At 31.5% G+C, this 22821-nt stretch overlaps 1 protein-coding gene across 1 annotated transcript in view; it reads left to right on the top strand.

Annotated features, from left to right (window-relative positions):
* The first annotated feature begins 8359 nt into the window (after positions 1–8359).
* Positions 8360–22821, top strand: part of LOC126879425 (nucleosomal histone kinase 1-like) — a 29952-nt gene continuing 15490 nt past the window's right edge. The window contains exons 1-5 of the mRNA XM_050642437.1: positions 8360–8683; positions 13853–13922; positions 18626–18822; positions 21780–22002; positions 22276–22455. Of these exons, the coding sequence (XP_050498394.1) occupies positions 8483–8683; positions 13853–13922; positions 18626–18822; positions 21780–22002; positions 22276–22455 (871 nt within the window). The 5' untranslated portion in view covers positions 8360–8482. The remainder of the gene's footprint in view (positions 8684–13852; positions 13923–18625; positions 18823–21779; positions 22003–22275; positions 22456–22821) is intronic.

The following is a 22821-nucleotide window of genomic DNA, read 5'->3' on the forward strand; positions in this document are numbered from 1 at the left end:
AAACTTTGATATATGGGAACACTGGAACAGGGGCAGTTTTTATTGTGGAACAGGTTAAAAATTTGGAACGGTCAGACCACGAAAACGGCACATTTATTTTGTCCGACAGAACAGACTTAAACTCTCCGAACAGAGATTAAACTCTCATGCAAAAATCAGACTGCTATTTATCACCTGTCATTTGACATATTCTACATGTTCCACTCATTAAAACGCCCATTTGGTGATAAATAGCAGTCTGATTTTTGCATGAGAGTGTAATCTCTGTTCGGAGAGTTTAAGTCTGTTCTGTCGGACAAAATACATATGCCGTTTTCGTGATCTGACCGTTCCAAATTTTAAACTTGTTCCACAATTAAAACTGCCCCTGTTACAGTGTTCCCATATATCAAAGTTTGTCCGACTAGACACCCTTAAGGTATTAACAAATTTTCAGCCTGCTATTAATCAACTTTTGTTTTCATACGCGGGATCCAGACCTATTTAACAAACAAATTGAAATTAGTTGTTTAAAGTCAATAGCATAAAAAATTTCAATGTAAAACGAATAATGTTTAAGTTGTTTTTATTTATTTTTTTGGTTTTTTTTTTGGTAGTCAGTGTTATCACCTCTATAGTCCAGGGCGCATCTGTTTTGAGATGGACGTTGAGAGGTGACTCAAATTTTTTTGCAGAAATTTCTTGAAAATAACTCAAATAATAATATTTGAGTTATCCTCCCACTCAAAATGGTCCGGAACTTTGTTTAAATAATCAAAATGTCAAAAAATGAAGGAAAAATTCGATTTTTCTCTTAGTTTTTTGATTATAACTTTAAAAGTGTTCATTTTCGAGAAAAGTTGTACTGACATAAAAGTTGCGTAATTAAATTTCCTACAATATAGAAATGGTTAAAAATTTAAAAAATAGTCACCCTTGTTGCATAATAGCAATAATTGCGAAAAAATCCATACAAAAACAAGTATGCGCATTTTACGTTTTTGAACCATTTATGCTACACTTAGGACCTTCATATTTTACCCAGAAAAACTTAATGATATAGTTAAACAACGCTGTAAATTTCATTAGGATCGGTTTAATAGATTTTGCAAAATAAATTTTGCAATCCAGCTTTCGCAAAAAATATCATTTTTTTTTAAATGTTGCAGGACTGAAAATAAAGCAGATAGCAAGTTGAATTTTTTTTTGTTTATAGAAGTGTACTGTACCTTTCATTTGCAGTTTGCAAAATTAAAATCGATTAATTACCACGGCGTCAGGAAACTTTTTAAATAAACATTAATTTTTGGTTCTACGCGCAGGACAGCTGTGTTCGATGCACATAAGTTGATTTCCACCAAAATTTCTTCCAATCTTTATCTAATATATTATTTTCTTACTCTATATTTTGTTTTATTTTAATATTTTAATTCCCCAAAAATTAAACTAATTTTATTATTGTTTGTCAAATATTGTTTAAACAATTGCATATGTTCAAAAATAACAAACTTATTCTCTAAGTTAAAATATATGAACAAAGAAAGTTTTTGCTAAAAAAAGTTATTTCAAAGGATAGAGTATGTGTTTTTATTTTGCAATAAACAAATTTATTTAGTTATGTCGAAATGCAATAAAAATTAAAATGTATCAATCATCAAAGGTCATTGGAATGGCCAATCAGAGCAAACTAACCGCTGTCCTGCGCCAATAATTAATGTTTATTTAAAAACATTTCTGATACCGTGGTAGTTAATCGATTTTAATTTTGCAAATTGGAAATGAAAGGTACACTACACTTCTATAGGCAAATAAAATTTCAACTTGCTATCTACTTTATTTTCAGTCCTGTAACATTTTGAAAAAATTAATTTTTTTTGCGAAAGCTGGATTGCAAAATCTGTTAAACTGATCTTAATGAAATTTACACTGTTGTTTTACTATATCATAAAATTTTTCTGGGTGAAATATGAAGGTCCTAAGTCTAGCATAAATGGTTGAAAAACGTAAAATGCGAATACTTGTTTTTGGATGTTTTTTTCGCAATTATTGCTATTTTAATTTTTACAATGGGAAATAAGCCACAATATTATTAAAAAATGATTTTTTATTAACGTTTCGACGCCCAAATCGGGTGCCGTTGTCAAAATACAAAATACTACTGAATTATTATTATTGCTATTTTGTAACAAGGGTGACTATTTTTAAAAATTTTAACCAATTCCATATTGTAGGAAATTTAGTTACGCAACTTTTATGTCAGTACAACTTTTCTCGGAAATAAACACTTTTAAAGTTATAATCAAAAAACGAAGAAAAAAGTCGAATTTTTCCTTCATTTTTTGACATTTTGATTATTATAACAATGTTCCGGACCTTTTTGAGAGGGAGGATAACTCAAATATTATTATTGGAGTTATTTTTAAGCAATTTCTGCAAAAAAATTTGAGTCACCTCTCAACGTCCAAATGTACTAATATTTTTACAGATGCGCCCTGGTCTACTAGTCCTTATGTAAGCTTCAGTTTGCATGGGCACGCTCCTAATCAAAATATCAACATTTTGTTGTGGTATGTTGCTCCATCCTTCAAATTTACAGCCGTGAGGTGTTTTGTGTATTATCCTGGCGAGCTCTAATTTTTCTTTTAAGCATATCCCACAAATTCTCTATAGGGTTAAGCTCGGATGAGCAAGCAGGCCACTCCAAACAAGGGATACCTTCTGCTTCAATGATGTCTGTAGTCACTCTAATGGTATGTGGAGGTCCATTATCATGCAAGAAAATAAAATGTTCTCCTGTTGCACCTCTCCAGAGCCTAACTACAGGTTATCAACATACCTGTGAACAGTTAAAGTTGATTGGATGAAAATTAAAGGAGTTTTTTTACGGATCACAATTTTTCTCCATAACATTACACTTCCCCTTGTATATTTGTGAACAGATCTGACAGTTTTCGTTCTTGCTTGTCTTCCTCAATCTCTAAGTACACGATTTCGTGGGTCATCTGATTTTACACAAATCATAACTTTTTCTGAAAATAGCCCATTTTGTCAATTCTTAATGTTCTAGTTTTGGTGGTGAAGACACCAATTTAGGCGATCAATCTTGTGCTGCCTGGATAACTTGGGAACAAATAACTGTCTCCTGCTGTATATTTCTTGGCACGAACTCTTCTTTTTATTGTTTCAACTGAAAAAAAAATGGTTGGGTGTCTTCCAGCTGAATGGACAATTAAACGATCGTGGCGACCGTAATTACTTTTTGGCGACTTTCCCTTGCTTTATTTTTGAGCTTTCCTAGTCCTGTTACCCAAAATATCTCCTAGGATCAGCAAAGATAAACTTTCAAATGCGGAAGTGAAAGAAATAGTAACCGATAAATTAAAAGATCAGTTTCAGAAATTGGGAAATAAAAATTCAGAAGAACAATTATGGGAGTCATGCAAAGAAACATTGGAAAAAGTCCAAGAAGACCGTCTAATGGAAAATCAGCGTAAGAATAAGCAACAGTGGATGACAGAAGAGATATTGAATTTAATGGATGCAAGAAGAAAATATAAGAATGCTAATCTGACAGAATACAAAAAGCTAAACAGTATGATTCGAAGAAAAATAAGATCAGCTAAATCAGAGTGGCATAAACAACAATGTAAAGAAATTGAGAACTACGAGCGTATCTATGACGCATTCAATATGCACAAAAAACTGAAAGAAGTTGCAGGACTGAATAAAAAATGTAATCCTCCACTAATCGAAGATAAAAACGGAAAAATTATAATAGATATCGAAGGTCAACTAATACGATGGACAGAATATATAAAGGAATTATTCGATGATAAAAGAAGCGAACTAGAAACGCTAAATGACATAAGCGGTCCTCCAATAACTAAGGAAGAAGTGCAATACGCTATAAAGAACGCAAAAAACGGGAAGGCGATCGGACCAGATGGGATTTACGTAGAAACACTAAAGCTTTTAGGTGTCGAGGGCATTAAGATACTTACGAAATTGTTCAACTTAATCTATGAAAGCGGAACAATTCCTAAAGATTGGCTTAAATCCTCATTTGTTGTGCTACCAAAAAAACACAGAGCCACAAAATGCAGCGACTATCGCACCATCAGCCTAATGAGTCATGTATTGAAAACGTTTCTTAGAATCATTCATCAAAGAACATATAGAAAAATTGAGGAAAGAATCTCAAGTACTCAATTCGGTTTTCGCTGTGGCCTTGGAACGCGTGATGCACTATTCGCAACCCAAGTTTTAATTCAAAGATGCAGAGATGTAAATCATGACGTTTTCATGTGCGCGATTGATTTTGAAAAGGTCTTTGATAAAGTTCGCCATAAAAAAATGCTACATATTCTCAAAACTACCGGTCTGGACGGTAGGGACATTAGAATAATCGCAAATTTGTATTGGGGCCAGGCTGCATGTATTAGGGTTGCGAATCAGTGCTCTGAAGAAGTAAAAATCAAGCGCGGAGTTCGACAAGGCTGTTTATTGTCACCAATGTTGTTTAATCTTTACGCTGAAACAATCTTAAATGAAGTCTTGGAAAACGCAAAAGAGGGAATACTCATTAATGGTATGCTTATGAACAATATCAGATACGCAGATGACACCTTGTTGCTGACTGGATCAATTGAACATCTTCAAGTGTTATTGAATCGAATGGTGGCATTCTGCGCGATATATGGACTCAAACTCAACGCAAGAAAAACAAAGTTTATGGTTATTAGTAAACAGGCAGCCGTAAATAATAATAACTATAACGTAACAATCGGTAATGACTCAATTGAACGAGTAAGTAATCTTGTATATCTGGGTACTCATATTAATGAAAGCTGGAACCCTAGTACAGAAATAAAAAGTAGAATTGCCAAAGCAAGAACAAGTTTTATGAAATTTAAGAAAATCCTGTGCAGTCATGATCTAAATTTGGAACTTCGCATAAGAATGGTCCGATGTTATATATTCCCAGTACTACTTTACGGGGTTGAAGCATGGACACTGACAGAATCGCTTTTAAAAAACCTAGAAGCATTTGAAATGTGGGTCTACCGCCGTATTCTGAAGATCAGTTGGGTAGAAAGAGTCACAAACGAAAGGGTTTTGCAACGTTTGAATAAAAGTTGCGAAGTAGTGAACACGGTTAAAAGGCGCAAATTGGAATACTTTGGTCATATAATGCGTCACCCAGAAAAATATGACATACTTCACCTTGTCATGCAAGGTAAAATAATGGGAAAAAGAAGTGTGGGCCGCCGTACAACTTCTTGGCTTAAAAACCTACGCCAATGGTTTGGGAAAACTAGCACTGAACTATTTCGTGCGGCTGTAAATAAGACAATGATTGTTAATATGCTGCGCAACATGAGAGCCAACGATCGACAAGCGGTCTCGGCACCTTAAGAAGAAGAAGTCCTGTTACCTAGCATAGGTTTTGGACAGAACGCCCTATGTTACGTCTAACTCTACAGCTATGTCCCTCTGTGAACATTACCTGTTCCACAAGACCAATAATCTTTCCCCGTTGTAGGATCTATAACCTCATATGACGCATATTTTCGTTTTTGGACGCAAAAGTTAGTTTATTTATTTTCGTTCAATTTGCAACTCAAGCAAATAACCTATACCGTATCGAGCTGTATTATCTGATTGTCTTATAGATTTGTTTATTTTCAATAAAAACCTTTATTCTTGGCAACAATAATAAGTTTTTTCAAAAGAAATAAATATTACTTTGAAATACATGGTGATTCCATATAAGTTTGGGTGTGTGTATATTCTAACTAGGGTACCTTTCTCATTATACGGCGGTTGGAACGTTCGGTCTAATGTGAAAGTTACCATTGGAATGTCATCGTGCGTTCTAGCGATCGCACGATCAAATTCTTAAGTGTGTAAAAAAAGCGTTACTCTGATCATAGTACATGGATCATTAGAGAGCGGAATATATGCAACACAAAATATGCGCATATATATGCATTACTTTTACTACAAATATGCAGGTATTTTTTCTAAATTTGTCTAAATATGCAAATGCATATTAAAAATACTCAAAAATAAAACAATATATTAAGTCGTAAGATCTTCAGAAAAGTTGGCTTCAAAAATACGTAGGTACAACTTTCCTCAAACAATCGAAGCCCTCATTTTTTTCTAAAACATTTTTTAATTTATTTCTAATTATTGTAATCCCTGTATTTCCGGGAATTTTTTGACAATGAGCAGAAAAAGTGTTAACAAGATTAAACGAATCACTTAATTGTAAATTCCTTTGTTCTAATGACTTTATTAGATCTGGTAAAAAACTAAAATTAACTTTTATGAACATAAGTTCTTTAGCAATTTGTACGTTTACTTAAAGAACAAAGTACGGTACTTAAGCTGAAGAACAAAAGCGGAATTGTCTACAATTTGATGGATTTTTATATTTTGATGCTTCTCTCTATGTCCGTCTTTATAGAAGTAAAAGCGAATTTGTCGAATAAAAACACTCTTTCCAGAAAAATTTCTTTTGTGGGACATGATGCTTTTGTTTGTCAGTTCCTCATTTAAAAAATGAAATGTGAAAATGAATGTAACTTACGATTTTGGAACAGGCCTTGCAAAATACTTTGTCTCCACTTAGCTTTAACTCGAGAAAACACTTTATCCAAGCACTTTTTTGAATGGTAGACATATTTAAATATATATATATATATATATATATATATATATATATATATACGTATATATACTAAATATTAAATTATACTAAATATATATTAAATATATGTATATATACCAATCACTTCAAAAACACTAAATACAATACAACGTTTACTTTAAACAAATGTTGGCCGGAAACTGACAAAATAAATATTAGACCCTTAAAAGCAGGTAGGGAGCTACGACTTGCTACGCTAATAAAATAATATTTTTCTGGGAACACCCATAATTGTTAAATTCAGGTATTAATGGGAAAGTCCAGATGAGCGATAGATAGATAAATAACGAGCTCGTTCATATCGAAGTTATAAAATTCCAACTAAGAGAGGAAAATTTTAAACTTTTATGTAATTTATTTTTAAAATATGCAAAATAAATCGTGTTTAGCTTAAATATGCAATGTTGTGTTTGTTGTCTGAAAATGTGCAATATATGCATCTATATGCACTTTGCATATATTCCGCTCTCTATGGATCATACACCAAAAATGTTCTTTAATGGTATGCATAGAACCGCTAGAATTATTGAAAGTAACAGCAGGAGAAGAAGAGGAAGTCATGTATCTCAAATTCAATAGAGTTCTTCCTTCATCAAAGGAAGTCTACGAAACAAGACTCTAGGACTTTTTCTTCAAAAGTGATCGCACAGTATGTGTGTAGTAGTATTCACAAAAATGCCTAAATAAGATCTTTATATTTTCTTCTATTCATCATTTTCAACAACTATTCGATTTGTAACTTATTAAAATCAACATAAAAGTTTTCAGGGGCTTTCGGCCCTCGGTAATTATGTAATCTTTCATTCTGCGTTTAAATTAAAAAAATACTTGTTAGTTTTCTCAGGATTCGAAAAAAATGAATGCATTTAAAAAGCATTGGTTCAAATGTTTGCGCCTAGGCTTGAAATTCTTGCCTTTAGTGTTCCATCTATCTCCACTAATTGAATAACTGGTTGCCTAAAACGTATTACGCTAAAAAATGCTACTTCAAATTATCTGATCTTCTATTTATTAAAAGAACTGTATGTATGGGTATTTGATTAATATACAAAATATATCCTTGTAATTCATTTCATTTTATCTATCAGCCTTTTAAAATATAAAATAAAAAGAATCCGTAAAAAATAGCGCTGCGCCCGCCGCGCCGGTTATCCGAATAAATCGATTATTTTTCGATGATTGTTTAGAAAATGAAAATTCGTTATTTTGAAAGCAGCGATTTTAATAATATAAACGATAATACTCCAGTCAATTTAAACACAAAATCTTTATTTAAGACAATTATTTTATATAATAGTACCACCGATAGTACTAATAAATAAAATAAAACATTTCTCATTCAGTCCTACGTCCTACTCTAATCAAAATTCTTTTATCTTAATCATGGTCTCGATTATTAAGACGAGACGACCATGCCATATCTTTAAGGAATTTAATTTTTAATTATTTCTTTAGATTTTAGGTAACTTAATAATTTTATTATATTATATTTATTTATGAGCAGGTTTTTTTATAATAATAGTTTAGTTATTGAAATAAAGCTTATTTGGTTTTTTATATTTAATTTGAAAATTATTATTCCAAAGAATCGATTATTTCTAACCGCTTGACTCGAATAATCGATGTAAACAACAAAAACAGGATATTTGCGATTTCGATTTTCGATTGCTTTAGAAGCTGAAGTCCTAGCTGTAGCTGTCAGTACGAAATTATATTTTTATTCTAACGTAAAGCGTTTTAATAAATTATAAATAGAACATCATCTTATAAACTAACATCGTTCTCAAAATGCCTAAAGCAGCTCCCAAGAAGAAAGCCGCGAATGGCTACAAACTCCCAGAACCGTTTACGGAGGGTGAAGTTCTCGAAGATGTAGCCAAGAAAAAGTGGATTTTGGGGCCGTCAATAGGACAAGGAGGGTTCGGTGAAATATATGCGGCAAAGGAATTCGGCAGTAAAGACTCAAAGTATCCGTATGCTATAAAAATTGTGAGTAAATGTTTGTTTATTAGTCTGTTTTTTGTGTAGCATCAGTAATGGAAACTCGGGCAGGATGTGCTTCAAATTTTTTAAGCCAATCTTAACAGTTTATTTATTGCAAGAAATGATTATGTTTCCATTACTGATGCTACACAAAAACAGACAGAACACATTGTGTTGTCAACAATAATTTGGTATATTTTTGCTTAATTTAACAAAAAAAATTAATGTTTCATATTAATTAAAAAAAATAGGTATATTAAAAGTAAAAAATATAGTAGTAGTTTCTTAATTTAAAAAAAAATCAGTTAAAATAGGATCATTAAATCTAAGTTGGTTTATATCGGTGTGTATTAGTTAATATTCTGTACAATATACAAAGGACTCCAATCATACCCCAGGTTGCCCCAGGAAACGAAGCCAAAACAGCATGAAAAATTGAAAAATTATTACCCAGCTTCCATATCGCCTAGTGAGAACAATAGTGGCAAAACACGAAAATCAATGTTTTTGAGTTAAGTCCATCAACCGACATCGAAATATGCCCTCTTTTATGTGCAATATCAGCTAACAATTATTTAATTTCCTTATTACTAGAGGATGCCTACAAGTCTCTATGGTATTGTGAATTTGTCAAATATTTTGATGCATTAACAACGAAAGCACACCAAACTTTATATCAACACTGGCAAATCTGTAATTACGCTGTGCGTGCATGTATTTGAAATATTAGATATCTTATTAAAGACAGTAGTGCAATGTGCAATAGTGGTGAATGAGCACTTTTGTCTGTGTGGTCATTTTTGCTTTTGTGTTTTTTTTTTATAAAACTTCTTATAGAGAAACTCAGTTTCAATAGTTCTTAGGTACTTAGAAATAGCAAATCAAGAAAGTGACTATCCACTTTGGTTCAGTATTGTTTAATTCAACACTATCGAGAACCAATATTCATTTCTAAAAAGAAGTCTTACAAAATAAATCAATTCCTTCTACCCACAATCATTTCTTTAGTAGTTTGAAATACAAAGCATACGTGAGTGAAATGATGAATTTAATTTTACTATTCATACTTCTTTTGCTTACTTTTTATCTTTTATCATGTTTATCGTTTTCTTGTTAACAGACATAATGTTAATAATTATTACTTAAGATCTTATTTTGTTATTTTTCTATTGTACTTTAGTTTTATTTTGCGAATAACTGTTTGGTGTGTACAATAAAATATTTTATTTGATGCATTTAATTTATTTTTAACAGTAATTTTTTTAATTATTTAAAATAGAAACTAAACTGCTGTAGTATAGTAGTAATAAAGTATAGTGACGAAACATCAAATTAAACATCCTCGATAATGCAATAATGGCGTAACGCAGAAAAAAAAATCAAAACTAATAACAATGTCTATCTTTTCTTCAAATAAAATTACTTCTACTAATTGGTTTAAATGACGAGAAGCATATTATTAGAAAAATTCTGCAAAATGAATACCTATTAGTCAGTTATACTGTTTAGCAGTTTCATCAAAACTTCAAATAAGATTACAGTACAACCTGCCATATCCGGACCTGTCATATCCGGACCTCCCCATATCCGGACGGTTCTGCGCCATCCGGATCTACCGAGAAAGGCAGTCCTACTGTTGGACAACGCACTAAAAGAAGAACTAAAAGATGGCGAAATAATGTATTATAGAATCTATTAAATGTGTCTATCGACGAAAGTTATTGACGGCATTGATTACTGGAATGTATGAAGGAGAAAACGTTTCAGAGACTATAAAAGAAGTAGTGGTCTTGATATCCGGATTTTTTCATATCCGGATCAGTCTGTCGCCACATTGATCCAAATATGGCAGGTTTGACTATCTCTAAATGTTCATTTTGAAGTTTCGTCACTATTATTCTCACCAGGCAATATTAAAGACACTTTATTGTCTTTTGCAAGGTTTTTGAGGAGATCTTTGCAGTTTCTCACCAGTGTTGATTTCGTGAGTGGTTTCTTTACTGCCAGGATAGCTGCTTGGTAAATGTTGATTCTAGTAGCTTTAGGGTCTTCATCAATGCAGGCCACCAAAGGACAAACTTCAGCATGGAACACAGTTGTATGTTGACCTAGGCTTTAATATTTATTATAGTTACATGTAGTGATGTAAGAAGAGAATATTCTCGGTCTCCAGAATATTCTCTTGAGAGTTGCTTCATTCTTAGTCATGCTAAGACGATACATAAAAAAGAAAAATGAACAACGGAAAATGTGGAATCAAGTATTTTCGATGGGAAATAAGCCACAATTTTACTAAAAAAATGAATTTATTAACGTTTCGATGCCCAAGTCAGGTATCGTTGTCAAACTTAGTATTATTTTGTATTTTGACAACAATACCCGACTTGGGTGTCGAAACGTTAATAAATTCATTTTTTTAGTAAAATTTTGGCTTATTTCCCATCGAAAATACTTGATTCCACATTTTCCGTTGTTCATTTTTCTTTTTTATGTATCGTCTTAGCATGACTAAGAACGAAGCAACTCTCAAGAGAATATTCTAGAGACCGAGAATATTCTTGCCTAGAATATTCTCGTTCACGAGAATATTCTGGTTTTGTATTTGGTATTTGGTTTTGTCAAACATACAAAGAAAATATGAATATGTGGTCAAATGAAATCACAATACGGTTTATTAATGCAGTACATTTACGTCCAGAGTTGTGGAACTTGGCATACTTCTGGAACAGTAGTGCACCCTGAATAAATACATTAAACTAAAACTGTTAGTATAAACTAATAAATACATTAAACTAAAACTGTTATTATAAACTAACAGTTTTAGTTTAATGTATTAACTGTTAATTATTAAGTTAAGAGGAAACAGTAGCGATCAACAGGTAGCCAAAACGCGTTCCAAGATTACGGCTGTAATTTTGAATATTTTTTCGAGATATTTGGCACACGCATTCGTAATATAATAAAGAATGGCGGTACAGAGCCCAATTTGAAAAATATATTAATATGTGGAAATTACTCTGTAATTAAATACAATATTAAAAAAACGAGCCTGTACCGCCATTAAGAAGAACAAAAAAATACACTTTCTTCAAATAAACTTTTTTATCCGATGCCTAGATTTTGTGTCATTTTGGAACTACTAAAATTTTTTATTTCATTAGTAGTTCCAAAATGACACAAAATCTAGGCATCGGATAAAAAACTTTATTTAAAGAAAGTGTATTTTTTTGTTCTGCTTAATGGCGGTACAGGCTCGTTTTTTTAATATTGTATTTAAATACAGAGTAATTTCCACCTATTAATATATTTTTCAAATTGGGCTCTATACCGCCATTCTTTATTATATTACGAATATGTGTGCCAAATATCTCGAAAAAATATTCAAAATTACAGCCGTCTTGGAACGCGTTTTGGCTACCTGTTGATCGCTACTGTATCACCTTAATGTAATAAATACATTAAACTAAAACTGTTAGTACAAACTAACAGTTTTAGTTTAATGTATTTATTCAGGGTGCACTACTCTTCTATTTGTCTCATAGTTCCAGAAGTATGCCAAGTTCCACAACTCTGGACATAAATGTACTGCATTAATAAACCGTATTGTGATTTCATTTGACCACATATTCATATTTTCTGTGTATGTTTGACAAAACCAAATTAAATTTCAACAGAGTACAGGAAATACAGAGCAACATGGAAAATTTTCCACAGCAGTTCGACTTTATCAGCAACGCATCAGGCACTGCAATAGTGTTCAAATACCAGTAAGATTTCGGCCATGTGGCTCAGCCAAACGGTGATATTTTCATTATATGGCTGTAATGTTGCCAGAAACATACCAAATATATATTTTCGGCAACATATTGCTTCAAAAACTAGCCCGTCTAAATGCCCCTGTAGACGTAGACCAATCCATTACTGAGCTGACGACTCGTGAAAAATAAATTTCCACAACTTCTTATCAGTACATTGCAATGCAGAATGTAGATGACCAGGATGAGCTAATGATAGAAATAGATTCTGAACCTGAGGCCTCATGTTTTTCTGATTAAATCGCCACATCCATTACTTGCATTATTTGTTGTTAAGAAAAAATTTTTATTTTTTTATTAAATAAATTTTGTGTTCTCTGTTGTTTTTGCATTTTATTTATACAGAGAGGGGCTAAATTATGGAATAAATTAATTTTCTCTAAAATGGATGATTTTGGAGAAAAAACCCGAAACAGGTTGATTTTTATTTTTAAATTACAATTTTTTTGGCATATATTTCATAGTGATGACGTCATCCATCTGAGTGTGATGACGTAATTGATGATTTTTTTAAATGGGACTAGGGGCCGTGTGGTACCTCATTCAATTCTCTATTCCGCAATATAAACATCATTATTTATACAGGGTGGTCAAAAAAATAATTTTTGAATTAAATTAATTGATGCAAAAAGAAAAATGAATGCAATTTATTTAACTCAAAATACATTCTATTGCTGTCACAAAATAGAAAAAAATGTTTATTTGGCAAATAAACATTGCTTTTCGTTTAAATTAAATGTTCAAACTGTCAAGAGACAGGTGGGAGGCTGTTTGTGATTTAATTTAAGCGAAAATAAATGTTTATTTGTGAAATAAACATTTTTTTCTATTTACTGACAGCAGTACAAAGTATTTTGAGTTAAATAAATTACATTCTTCTTTTTGCGTAAATTAATTTAATTCAAAAATTATTTTTTTGGTCACCCTGTATAAATAATGATATTATTGTTTATATTACTGAATATAGAATTTAACACCCTTTCAAATGAGCTACCAGACGACCCATATTCCTATTTAAAAAAAATCATCGATTATGTCATCACGCTCAGATAGATGACATCATTAGTATGAAATATATGTCAAAAAATTGTAATTTAAAAATAAAAATCGACCTGTTTAGGGATTTTTCTCCAAAATCGTCCATTTTAGATAAAATGAATTTATTCCATAATATAGCCTCTCTCTGTATATAAAGAACACTGTTGTTTAGTCTCATAATTTTGTATTTATAATTTTATGATTTTAATACTGTACTGATTTATTTAGGAACTATTACGCAAATTGACTTTTAATTATTATTAAATGAACAAAAGACTTACTTGAAATTGTTTTATTTTTAATTATCAGAATTTTTTTTCAGGAAAATCATGAAAATGGACCTCTCTTCGTGGAGATGCACTTTTATATAAAAAATGGAAAACCAGAAGATGGTATGTTAATTAAATTATATTAAATAATAATATAGACAAGGCGAAAAGGCGGGTTCGTTGGAAAAAATATTCCCATGAGACTCTTTTTCATAATCACATTCGTCACGCACCCCAGAATAATGTTCAAAAAGTCGCCCACGCAAAAAGTGGTCCAAATTTTTTTAAACAAATTGCAAAAATCAATGTTTTTGGTCCGGACAAATTTTGTTTAGGTTTTTTGGACTATTCTGGACAAAAAAGGTCTCCTGTAATTTTTTTCTAAAGTTGATCGTTTTCGAGTTATAAGCAATTTAAAATTTGAAAAACACGAAAATGGCTAGTTTAACACTTAATACCTCGGTTAAAAACTTTTATTATGAAAGTCAGAAAGTGACTAAATGAAATCTAAAAATTTGTGTCATTAATTTATTACTAAGCTGTTGACGCGGCTGTAAATGTGAGTGCAAGTAAAATGCACGATTGAACTGGCAAAATGGCATCTCTTTCGCACTCACCATTGACGGCCGCCTAATAAGTGCATGGCGCTCATTATTATTAGTTAAAAATAACAGCATAGTAATAAAATAATGATAAAATTTCTTCAGGATCTTGTAGGGGGCTTTAAACTTTGATTTAGTCACTTTCTGACTTTCATGATAATAACTTTGAATTAAGTTATTGAGCCTTGAAAATCGCCATTTTTCGTTTTTTTTTTTTTAATATAAATTGTTTACTTTATAATTGTTAACTCGAAAACGATCAACTTTAGAGAAAAATTATAACAGACCTTTTTTGTCCAGAATGGTCCATAAAACCTAAAAAAATTGTACGGGCCAAAAATATTGATTTTATATTGATGATATATAAATATTGATTTGATTAAAAAAAATTGTTAAAAATTTGGACCACTTTTCGCGTGGGTGACTTCTTGAACCTTATTCTGGGATGTCTCACGAATGTGATTAAGTAAAAAAATCTCATGGGAATATTTTTTCCAACGAACCCGCCGTTTTCGCCTTGTCTATAATGGAATAAGTTTTCATAATATTTTAACTTTAAAATACTTACATAAAAGTAAAAAACTTTGGTTTGTATAAATAAGTGGAATAACTCATATCCACAAATCTGGAAATACGAGTTTAATATCAAATAATCATCTTATAACAGTATTGCCTTCTCTTTCAAAAATCTTGGAAAAAATTATGTACAATAGACTGTATACTTATGTTTCAAAAACTTTAATTGAAGAACAATATGGTTTCATAAACAAAAAATCAACAAACAAATATGTGCATTCTCATTCACTATATTGCTTCATCCATAAATAATTCTCAAGTTGATGTTATCTTTACTGATTTTGATAGAGTAAATCATTCAGTACTATTAAAAAAACTGAGGTCATATGTAGTTTCTGACAAACTTATAAAAATTTTTGAATTTTACCTTACCAACCGTATTAATGTAGTCAAATTTGGGAACTGCTGCTCAGACAGTTTTATAACCAGGTCAGGTGTACCGCAAGGTTCCATCCTTGGGTCTTTACTTTTTGTTATGTTCATAAATGACATCACCGATTATATAAAATTTGCCAAGTTTCTTCTATTTGCAGACGATTTAAAATTATTTCTTACAATAAAAAACGAACATGACAAGATATTCAAGGTATATTCACATTCTGTAAAAATAATGATTTGAACTTGATTGAATCAAAATGTAAACTATTGACTTTTTCTAGAAAGTGAGAAATCATAAGAACGAAGTAAAACTTGAAAGGCTAACAAAAATCAGAGTTCTAGGGGTGTTATTCACTAGCACATTCTCCTTTAATGAGCACATTCTCAAACTAACTAATGATTGTTATAGACAGTTATAGACAGGCTTTATCCTAAGATCCAGTAAAGAATTTTATTGTGACACTACAATTAAGCTTTTTAATGCATATGTGAGGTCAAAACTCGAATATTGTTATACCGTATGGAGTCCCTCCACCATATGCTTCTTTTCATGAGGATTTTTCAGTGCGTCACAAATGATAGAAAAAAAGGTATGCCCGTGATAATATACATTTATAACATTTATTCTAACATGACGTTTTAGTTCAATCTGACAGTTGTCAAATTTTACTTGCAATTGGGCATAAAAACAAATCAATTGTGTTTATTGCATTTATAAAATGGTATTTCCTTTGATTTGTTTAGTCTTTTAAATTGTACAGATTATATTCGTAGATATATTATATAATTAATTAGTAAATAAGTTTTTTCTATTATAGCACCATCTATTGACAACTAGAATAATCGAACTAGAATAATTACCGAAGTGAAAAAGTAATCACCGACGTGCCTTTTTTTTCTGTCATAAACAATTTAATGCGTTAGAAAGAAATCGAAAAACTGTGACGCACTGAAAGATGCTCATGAGAAAAAGCATATCACATGGTGATATGATAGAGAGGATTCAGAAGAAATTGTTAAGATTTATTATATCTAAAGAAATTTGGTATTTATCCTCTTAAGGTTTCCTATAACTTGCAGGGAATGCTTTTTGACACTATGTTATTGAGCAAAAGACGCAGAAATGCTAAAATTATTTTCATATTTAATATAGTTTATCAAATCATAGATTCTCCTACGATTCTTTCATTTATAAATTTTAATGTACCAGACCAAAGACTTAGATGTAAACACACTTTATTTAAAATAACTCCAGAACACGCAAACTCCCCCATGGCAAACTGCTTAATGGCAATTAACGATTTTATCATGAGTGAAGACCTTGACCTATACAGTGATAAGCACGCTAATAATCGGCAAAATAGCGGAAAAGATGGAAAACAATACATTGCGAAACAAAAAGAGATGAAACTAGTGGAGGTGGAAATGATCATTATATGTATAAATTAACATTACATTGTTTTCCACTTTTAGACATCTGTGACAGGAGTATTTTATAAATTTCTTCTGTTACAGTGACAGTTGTCATACTCCTCTGATACTGAAACTACCTCTGAAACTATGTAATGTAATGTTAATTTATATGTTTATAACGACCCTTTCCATCTTCACTAGTTTCATCTCTTTTTGTTTCGCAATGTATTATGTTTTCCATCTTTTGCGCTATTTTGCCGGTTATTAGCGCGCTCATCACTGTATATGGTCCTTTTCATGGGCATTTTTCAGTGCGTCACAAATGATAGAAAAACAAGAATGTGTGTGTACTTTGTACGCACGTAAGAAGTTATACTTCTACTACATATTATGTGATTTTTAAAACAATACCAAAAATTTAAAAAAAAAATAAAAGAATAAAACGCACACAAACACATTGAAAAATGCCACAAAGAAAAAATGATTTCTGAACGATAATAATTGTTGGCAAAAATTTTAAATACGCATTTTCTGAAAAAAAAATTATATAACAAATATACTTACAATCATAACATGCATAAAAAAATAAAAAAGTAAAACTTGCATCGGGAATTGAACCCTTGAATTTCGTGCCGCTTTGACTCGTAATCGAAGCGTAGACTCACTCGTCCAATCCCACATTATTTATCATGTGGAAAAATACGGTAACTGAACGTTTTACTGTTTGACAATTGTTTTGACAATTAAATTATGTAGGTTAAATTTTGTGGAAGAAAATATAAAAATATAACAAAACAGTAAGAAAACAATATATTAGATGAAGATTGGTAGAACTTTTGTTGGTAATCAAATTAAGTATGTAAATCAAAGCATTACATACCTACTAGATAAATAAATCTACGCCAAAAAATCATAATTTAAAAATAAAAATCGAACCTAATTTGGGATTTCTCTCTAAAATCCGCATTCTTGAGAAAATAAATGTATGTATTTCAACCTAATACAAATGTATAATTACAATATGATTATAATAAAAATTACTTACCAAATTAGAATGAGTTTTCCTTGTCCAAAATAGTCCAAAAGTCCAAAAATATAGGTATATGAAAACTATTTAAAAAGGCAGTACAACTATTAACTAACTTTTGTTTGTTGTTTCTTTTCACACAAATTTTAAAACGCAACAACCTTAAATAATCTAACTACAGCTGTGCCACAGCCGCTATATTGAATAATTTTTGACATGTCATTTGAACATCCAATCAGAACAAAGTTATAATGCGCATGCGCCCGGTCGCTAGGTTTTCCCATATAAAAATTTACCCTCTATCGCCGGTAAAGAAGTATAACTTCAAAAGATAAGTCCGAGATAATATACATTTATAACAATTATTCTATAAAGATTACTATGTTCCATAAACTATGATACCCTTATTTATTGTTTTAAAGTGTATTTATTTTATTGTATTGTATAAATTGTATGTTCTTATTTCTCTGTATTGACCAACTGTGTGTTTATAATTGGCATCATTGCTGTAAATGTGCAGTATAAATAAATAAATGAGTGACACAGACTGAATATTTCAATTATTACAAAGAATGCCACTGAAGATGATCTTACTAGATCGAAAACGTTCTGATGTTTTTCTATAATCCATTTGGATGACTTTTTTTTAAAGTTTTTTAATAAAATTTTATACCATTATACAAATCGAAATTTTTTAGTTCTTACTTTGTAAGTTTTTTAACTATGGTATACAGTAAATAACTGGGACTTTCCCTGTAATTTTATTTTAACTTTAGTTCCTAATTTACCACATTTTTTACTACTACATTTTACCTTATTTTGTACTTTAGTGGAAGAATTCAAAAATCAAAAAGGGTTGAAAACATTTGGAATGCCAGTGTATCATGGATCTGGATCTCACGAATTGAATGGTGAGAAGTATCGATTTCTTGTAATGGAGAAATTTGGTACAGATCTGTGGAAGACTTTTTTGGAACACGACAGGCATTTCCCATCTGCAACAGTGTTCAAACTAGCAGTTCAACTGGTAAGTAACACTTAATAGGTCTTCTATGTTGTAAGCAGAATTTTAGATTTCTATTGACCATGCAAAACCTTAACTTTTTAGTTTTCTTGTCTTCTTCTTTTGGCATCATAACCCTGGATGGGTCTTTGCCTGTCTGGTCTATTGTAATATTTTCTTTGCTTTTTTTGCATCTTCTTGTTTCTGGACATGTTTCAGCCATGACAGCCTTTGACTTTTCACAAATCCTACAATACGCCAGTCAATGGGAGCAAGAATAGGATATTACCTCCGAATTCTATCCTACTGCATGGATTTTAATGAAATTTTGGGCCTAGCCTCTACTTATCTCCTAATTCAAAGTCTACCCTATGCCGATGTGTGCTTTTATCTTGGGGGTGGTTCCCAGCCCTTCTTAGGGGTGGAAAATTTTTTGTTTAAAAAACCACGGAATTCGCTATAGAACCTAATTCTAAGCAAAAACTGTTCTATAATTTTTTTTAAACTCAATACTTTTTGAGATATTCGTGGTTGAAAAATGGCCATTTTCATTGAAACATAATATGTACCTTTTCGAACGGTTTTTTGGGAATACCTTAAAAACTATGCATCTAACTAAAAAAACTATATTAACAATTTTTGTAGGTTATAAAAAAATTAAGAGACACTCGCCTTCATAAATCTTCTAGTTATAATACAAAAGGAGATATGGTAGGTGAAAATGGTTTGTTTATTGGTACATTCTCAAATTGGTGTATTCGACTTGAAATAACAGATTTTAGGTGTGTAATGCTACTAATACCTTTTGTAGTGCTTGAAAATACCTTTAAAATGAGCTATATTAAATATCGAACGAGTCGATCAATATGCATACCTTGGAACAATGATCAACTCCACAGGAGATTACTTACAGGAAATCAAAATCAGGATAGAAAAGGCTAGAGCAAATTTTAACAAAATGAGGAAAGTGCTCTGCACAAGAGATTTGAAGTTGGAGCTAAGAGTTAGGTTGGCTAGGTGCTACGTTTTCTCGACTCTGTTTTATGGAATGGAAGCTTGGACCTTGAATGCTGCATCAATGAAAAAACTAGAATCATTCGAGCTGTGGGTGTACAGAAGAATTCTGAAAATATCGTGGACAGAACACGTTACAAACAAAGAAGTTCTGAGAAGGATGAATAAAGAAATGGAAATACTAAATACCATCAAAACAAGAACATTGGAATATCTCGGACATATTTCACGTGGAGAGAGATACAGCTTGCTCCAATTGATTATGCAGGGAAAGATTCAAGGAAAGAGAAGCATAGGGCGACGCAGAATATCGTGGCTGCGCAACCTGAGAGAGTGGTACGGATGTACATCAAATGAACTTTTCAGAGCAGCCATCTCTAAAATACGAATAGCTATGATGATTGCCGACCTCCGCCGCGGAGATGGCACTTAAAGAAGAAGATATTAAAGGTCCATTACGTTAAAACTAAGCGATATATGCTGCAAACAAAATTGATAACTAATGTATTTTAAGAAAAAATGAGAAGTAATTTTAACCCCCATCCACCAAAATGTAAATGCATCGTTTTCCTTCCACAATACCCAGATTACCCACAATACCTATTATTATAGTATTATTTCTATGTTCAAAAAAGTGGACGGGTTTAAAATGAATGGTGTTTGAAAAAAAAAGATCAAATTATAGAGCGCATTTTTAAATTTTCTTAAAAATCTTCCTTTTTGTCCATGTAACTTGAAAATGATAAGAGATACAGTAATGAAAAATATTAAGGAAATTTTTATCTGAAAAAGCCCTACATTTTTGTGTGGTATCTTTTTTATATCTCTTATCTTTTTCGAGTTACATGGAGGAAAAGTAAGATTTTTAAGAAAATTTAAAAATACGCTCTATAATTTGATCTCATTTTTTTCAAAAACCATTCATTTTAATCCAGTTCAACTTTTTGAACATAGAAATAACACTATAACTCTATAACAAAAAGTAGAAGGAAAACGATGTATTTAAATTCTGATGGATGAGGGGTTAAATATACTTCTCATTTCTTCTTAAAATACATTAGTCATCAACTTTTTTGCAGAATATCTCGCTTAGTTTGAATGTAATCGACCATTAATATTGCTCATTTTAAAGGTCTTTTCAGGCACTACAAAAGTTATTAGTATCATTATACACCTAAAATCAACAGTTTCTCTGTTATTTCAAGTTGAATACACCGATTTGAGCATGCAGCAAAAAAACAAACTCTTCTTACCTACCATATCCCTCTTTGTATTTTAACTAGAAGATTTATGAAGGAACGAATCTCTTTGTTTTTTTATAACCTTCAGAAATATTTTATATAGTTTTTTTGTTAGATGCATAGTTTTTAAGGTATTCGCAAAAATCAGTCCGAAAAGGTGTCATTTTTCAATGAAAATGGCCAATTTTCAACCACGAATAACTCAAAAAGTTTTGAGTTTTCAAAAAATAATTATAAAACAGTTTTTGCTTAAAATTATGTTCTCTAGCTTTTTCCGTGGCTATTTTAACCAAAACATTTTTCACCCCCGAGAAGGGGTGAGAACCAACCCCAAGATAAAAGCGCACATCGGCATAGGGTAGACTTTGTTTCTTGAGCTATTCCCTACTTACTGTGAAAATATCAAGTAAATCGATATAGTAGGATGGAATTCGTAGCCAAATACCCTCATCGACTGCCTTACAATAGAATACCCTTCATTTAATTCATCAACCTCATCGGTTCTCCTGATTCTCCATGTGCTGTTTTCCTCTTGCACCAGGCTATATACTTTTCTCAGTATCTTTCTCTCGAACATCCTGAGTTGGGCTTCATCTTTTTTCGTCATTACCCAGGTTTCACAACCATAGGTTACTACGGGCCTAATCAATATTTTGTAGATAGTCATTTTGGTTCTTTTGTTTTGACTTTTTAGTTTTACCAGTTTTAAACGTTTATTCTTTGCAGCTGGACGTTTTAGAATACATTCACAGCAAGGGCTACGTACATTCTGATATTAAAGGATCTAACATTCTGATGGGAGTTACGAAGGCTACCCAAAACAAGCAAGTGTACTTGGCAGATTTTGGCATATCATGCAAATCTAATGAAGAAGAAGAGCTTAAACCTAACCCCAAGAAAGCTCATGATGGTACAATTGAATATTTAAGTAGAGATGCTCATAGTGGAGGTACAAATACTATTTTTTTATTTATTATTTCTTTTTTTACAAATTATAAGTAAATATATATATGTATTAACATTTTTTCTAAGTTTGCTCCCTATTGAAAACAACAACTGTCATAAAATTCCATATAAATATCATTGTTATACAAGTGAGATTTCAAAAGAATTATATTTTTGCCCCCTTATTTGGTTCACCTAACACACAATTTAAAAAAATTAGCTTCCTATATTTTCTATGGTTTGTTCTGAGTAGAAATATAAATAATTTATTTTTTAGTTCAAACCAAACGTGGTGATTTGGAAACCCTAGCATATAATTTGATTCAATGGCTTGGATGCACTTTGCCATGGGAAAATGATTTGAAGGATCCTGAAAGTGTTCAAAAATCTAAAGAAGAATATATGGCCAGTGTGCCTAAATTCATCAAAGCTTGTTTTGACAAAAGATCGCCACCAGGTATGTGAACATTTTTCACTTAATATACATTGCTTCATATTAATGACAAATTCGTAATAACTCAATAACAAATTAAATTATATCAATTTTGTTACTAGGGCAGTCAATGAGAGTATTTGGCTCCGAATTCCATCCTACTACATCGATTTACTTGATATTTTCACAGTAAGTAGGGAATAGCTCAAGAAGCAAAGTCTACCCTATGCCGATGTGCGCTTTTATCTTGGGGGTGGTTCCCACCCCTTCTCGGGGTGAAAAATGTTTTGGTTAAAATAGCCACGGAAGAGACTAGAGAACCTAATTATAAGCAAAAACTGTTCTATAATTATTTTTTGAAAAGTCGATACTTTTTGAGTTATTCGTGGT

Source organism: Diabrotica virgifera, chromosome 2, assembly GCF_917563875.1.
Source record: "Diabrotica virgifera virgifera chromosome 2, PGI_DIABVI_V3a".
Lineage (NCBI taxonomy): Eukaryota > Metazoa > Arthropoda > Insecta > Coleoptera > Chrysomelidae > Diabrotica > Diabrotica virgifera.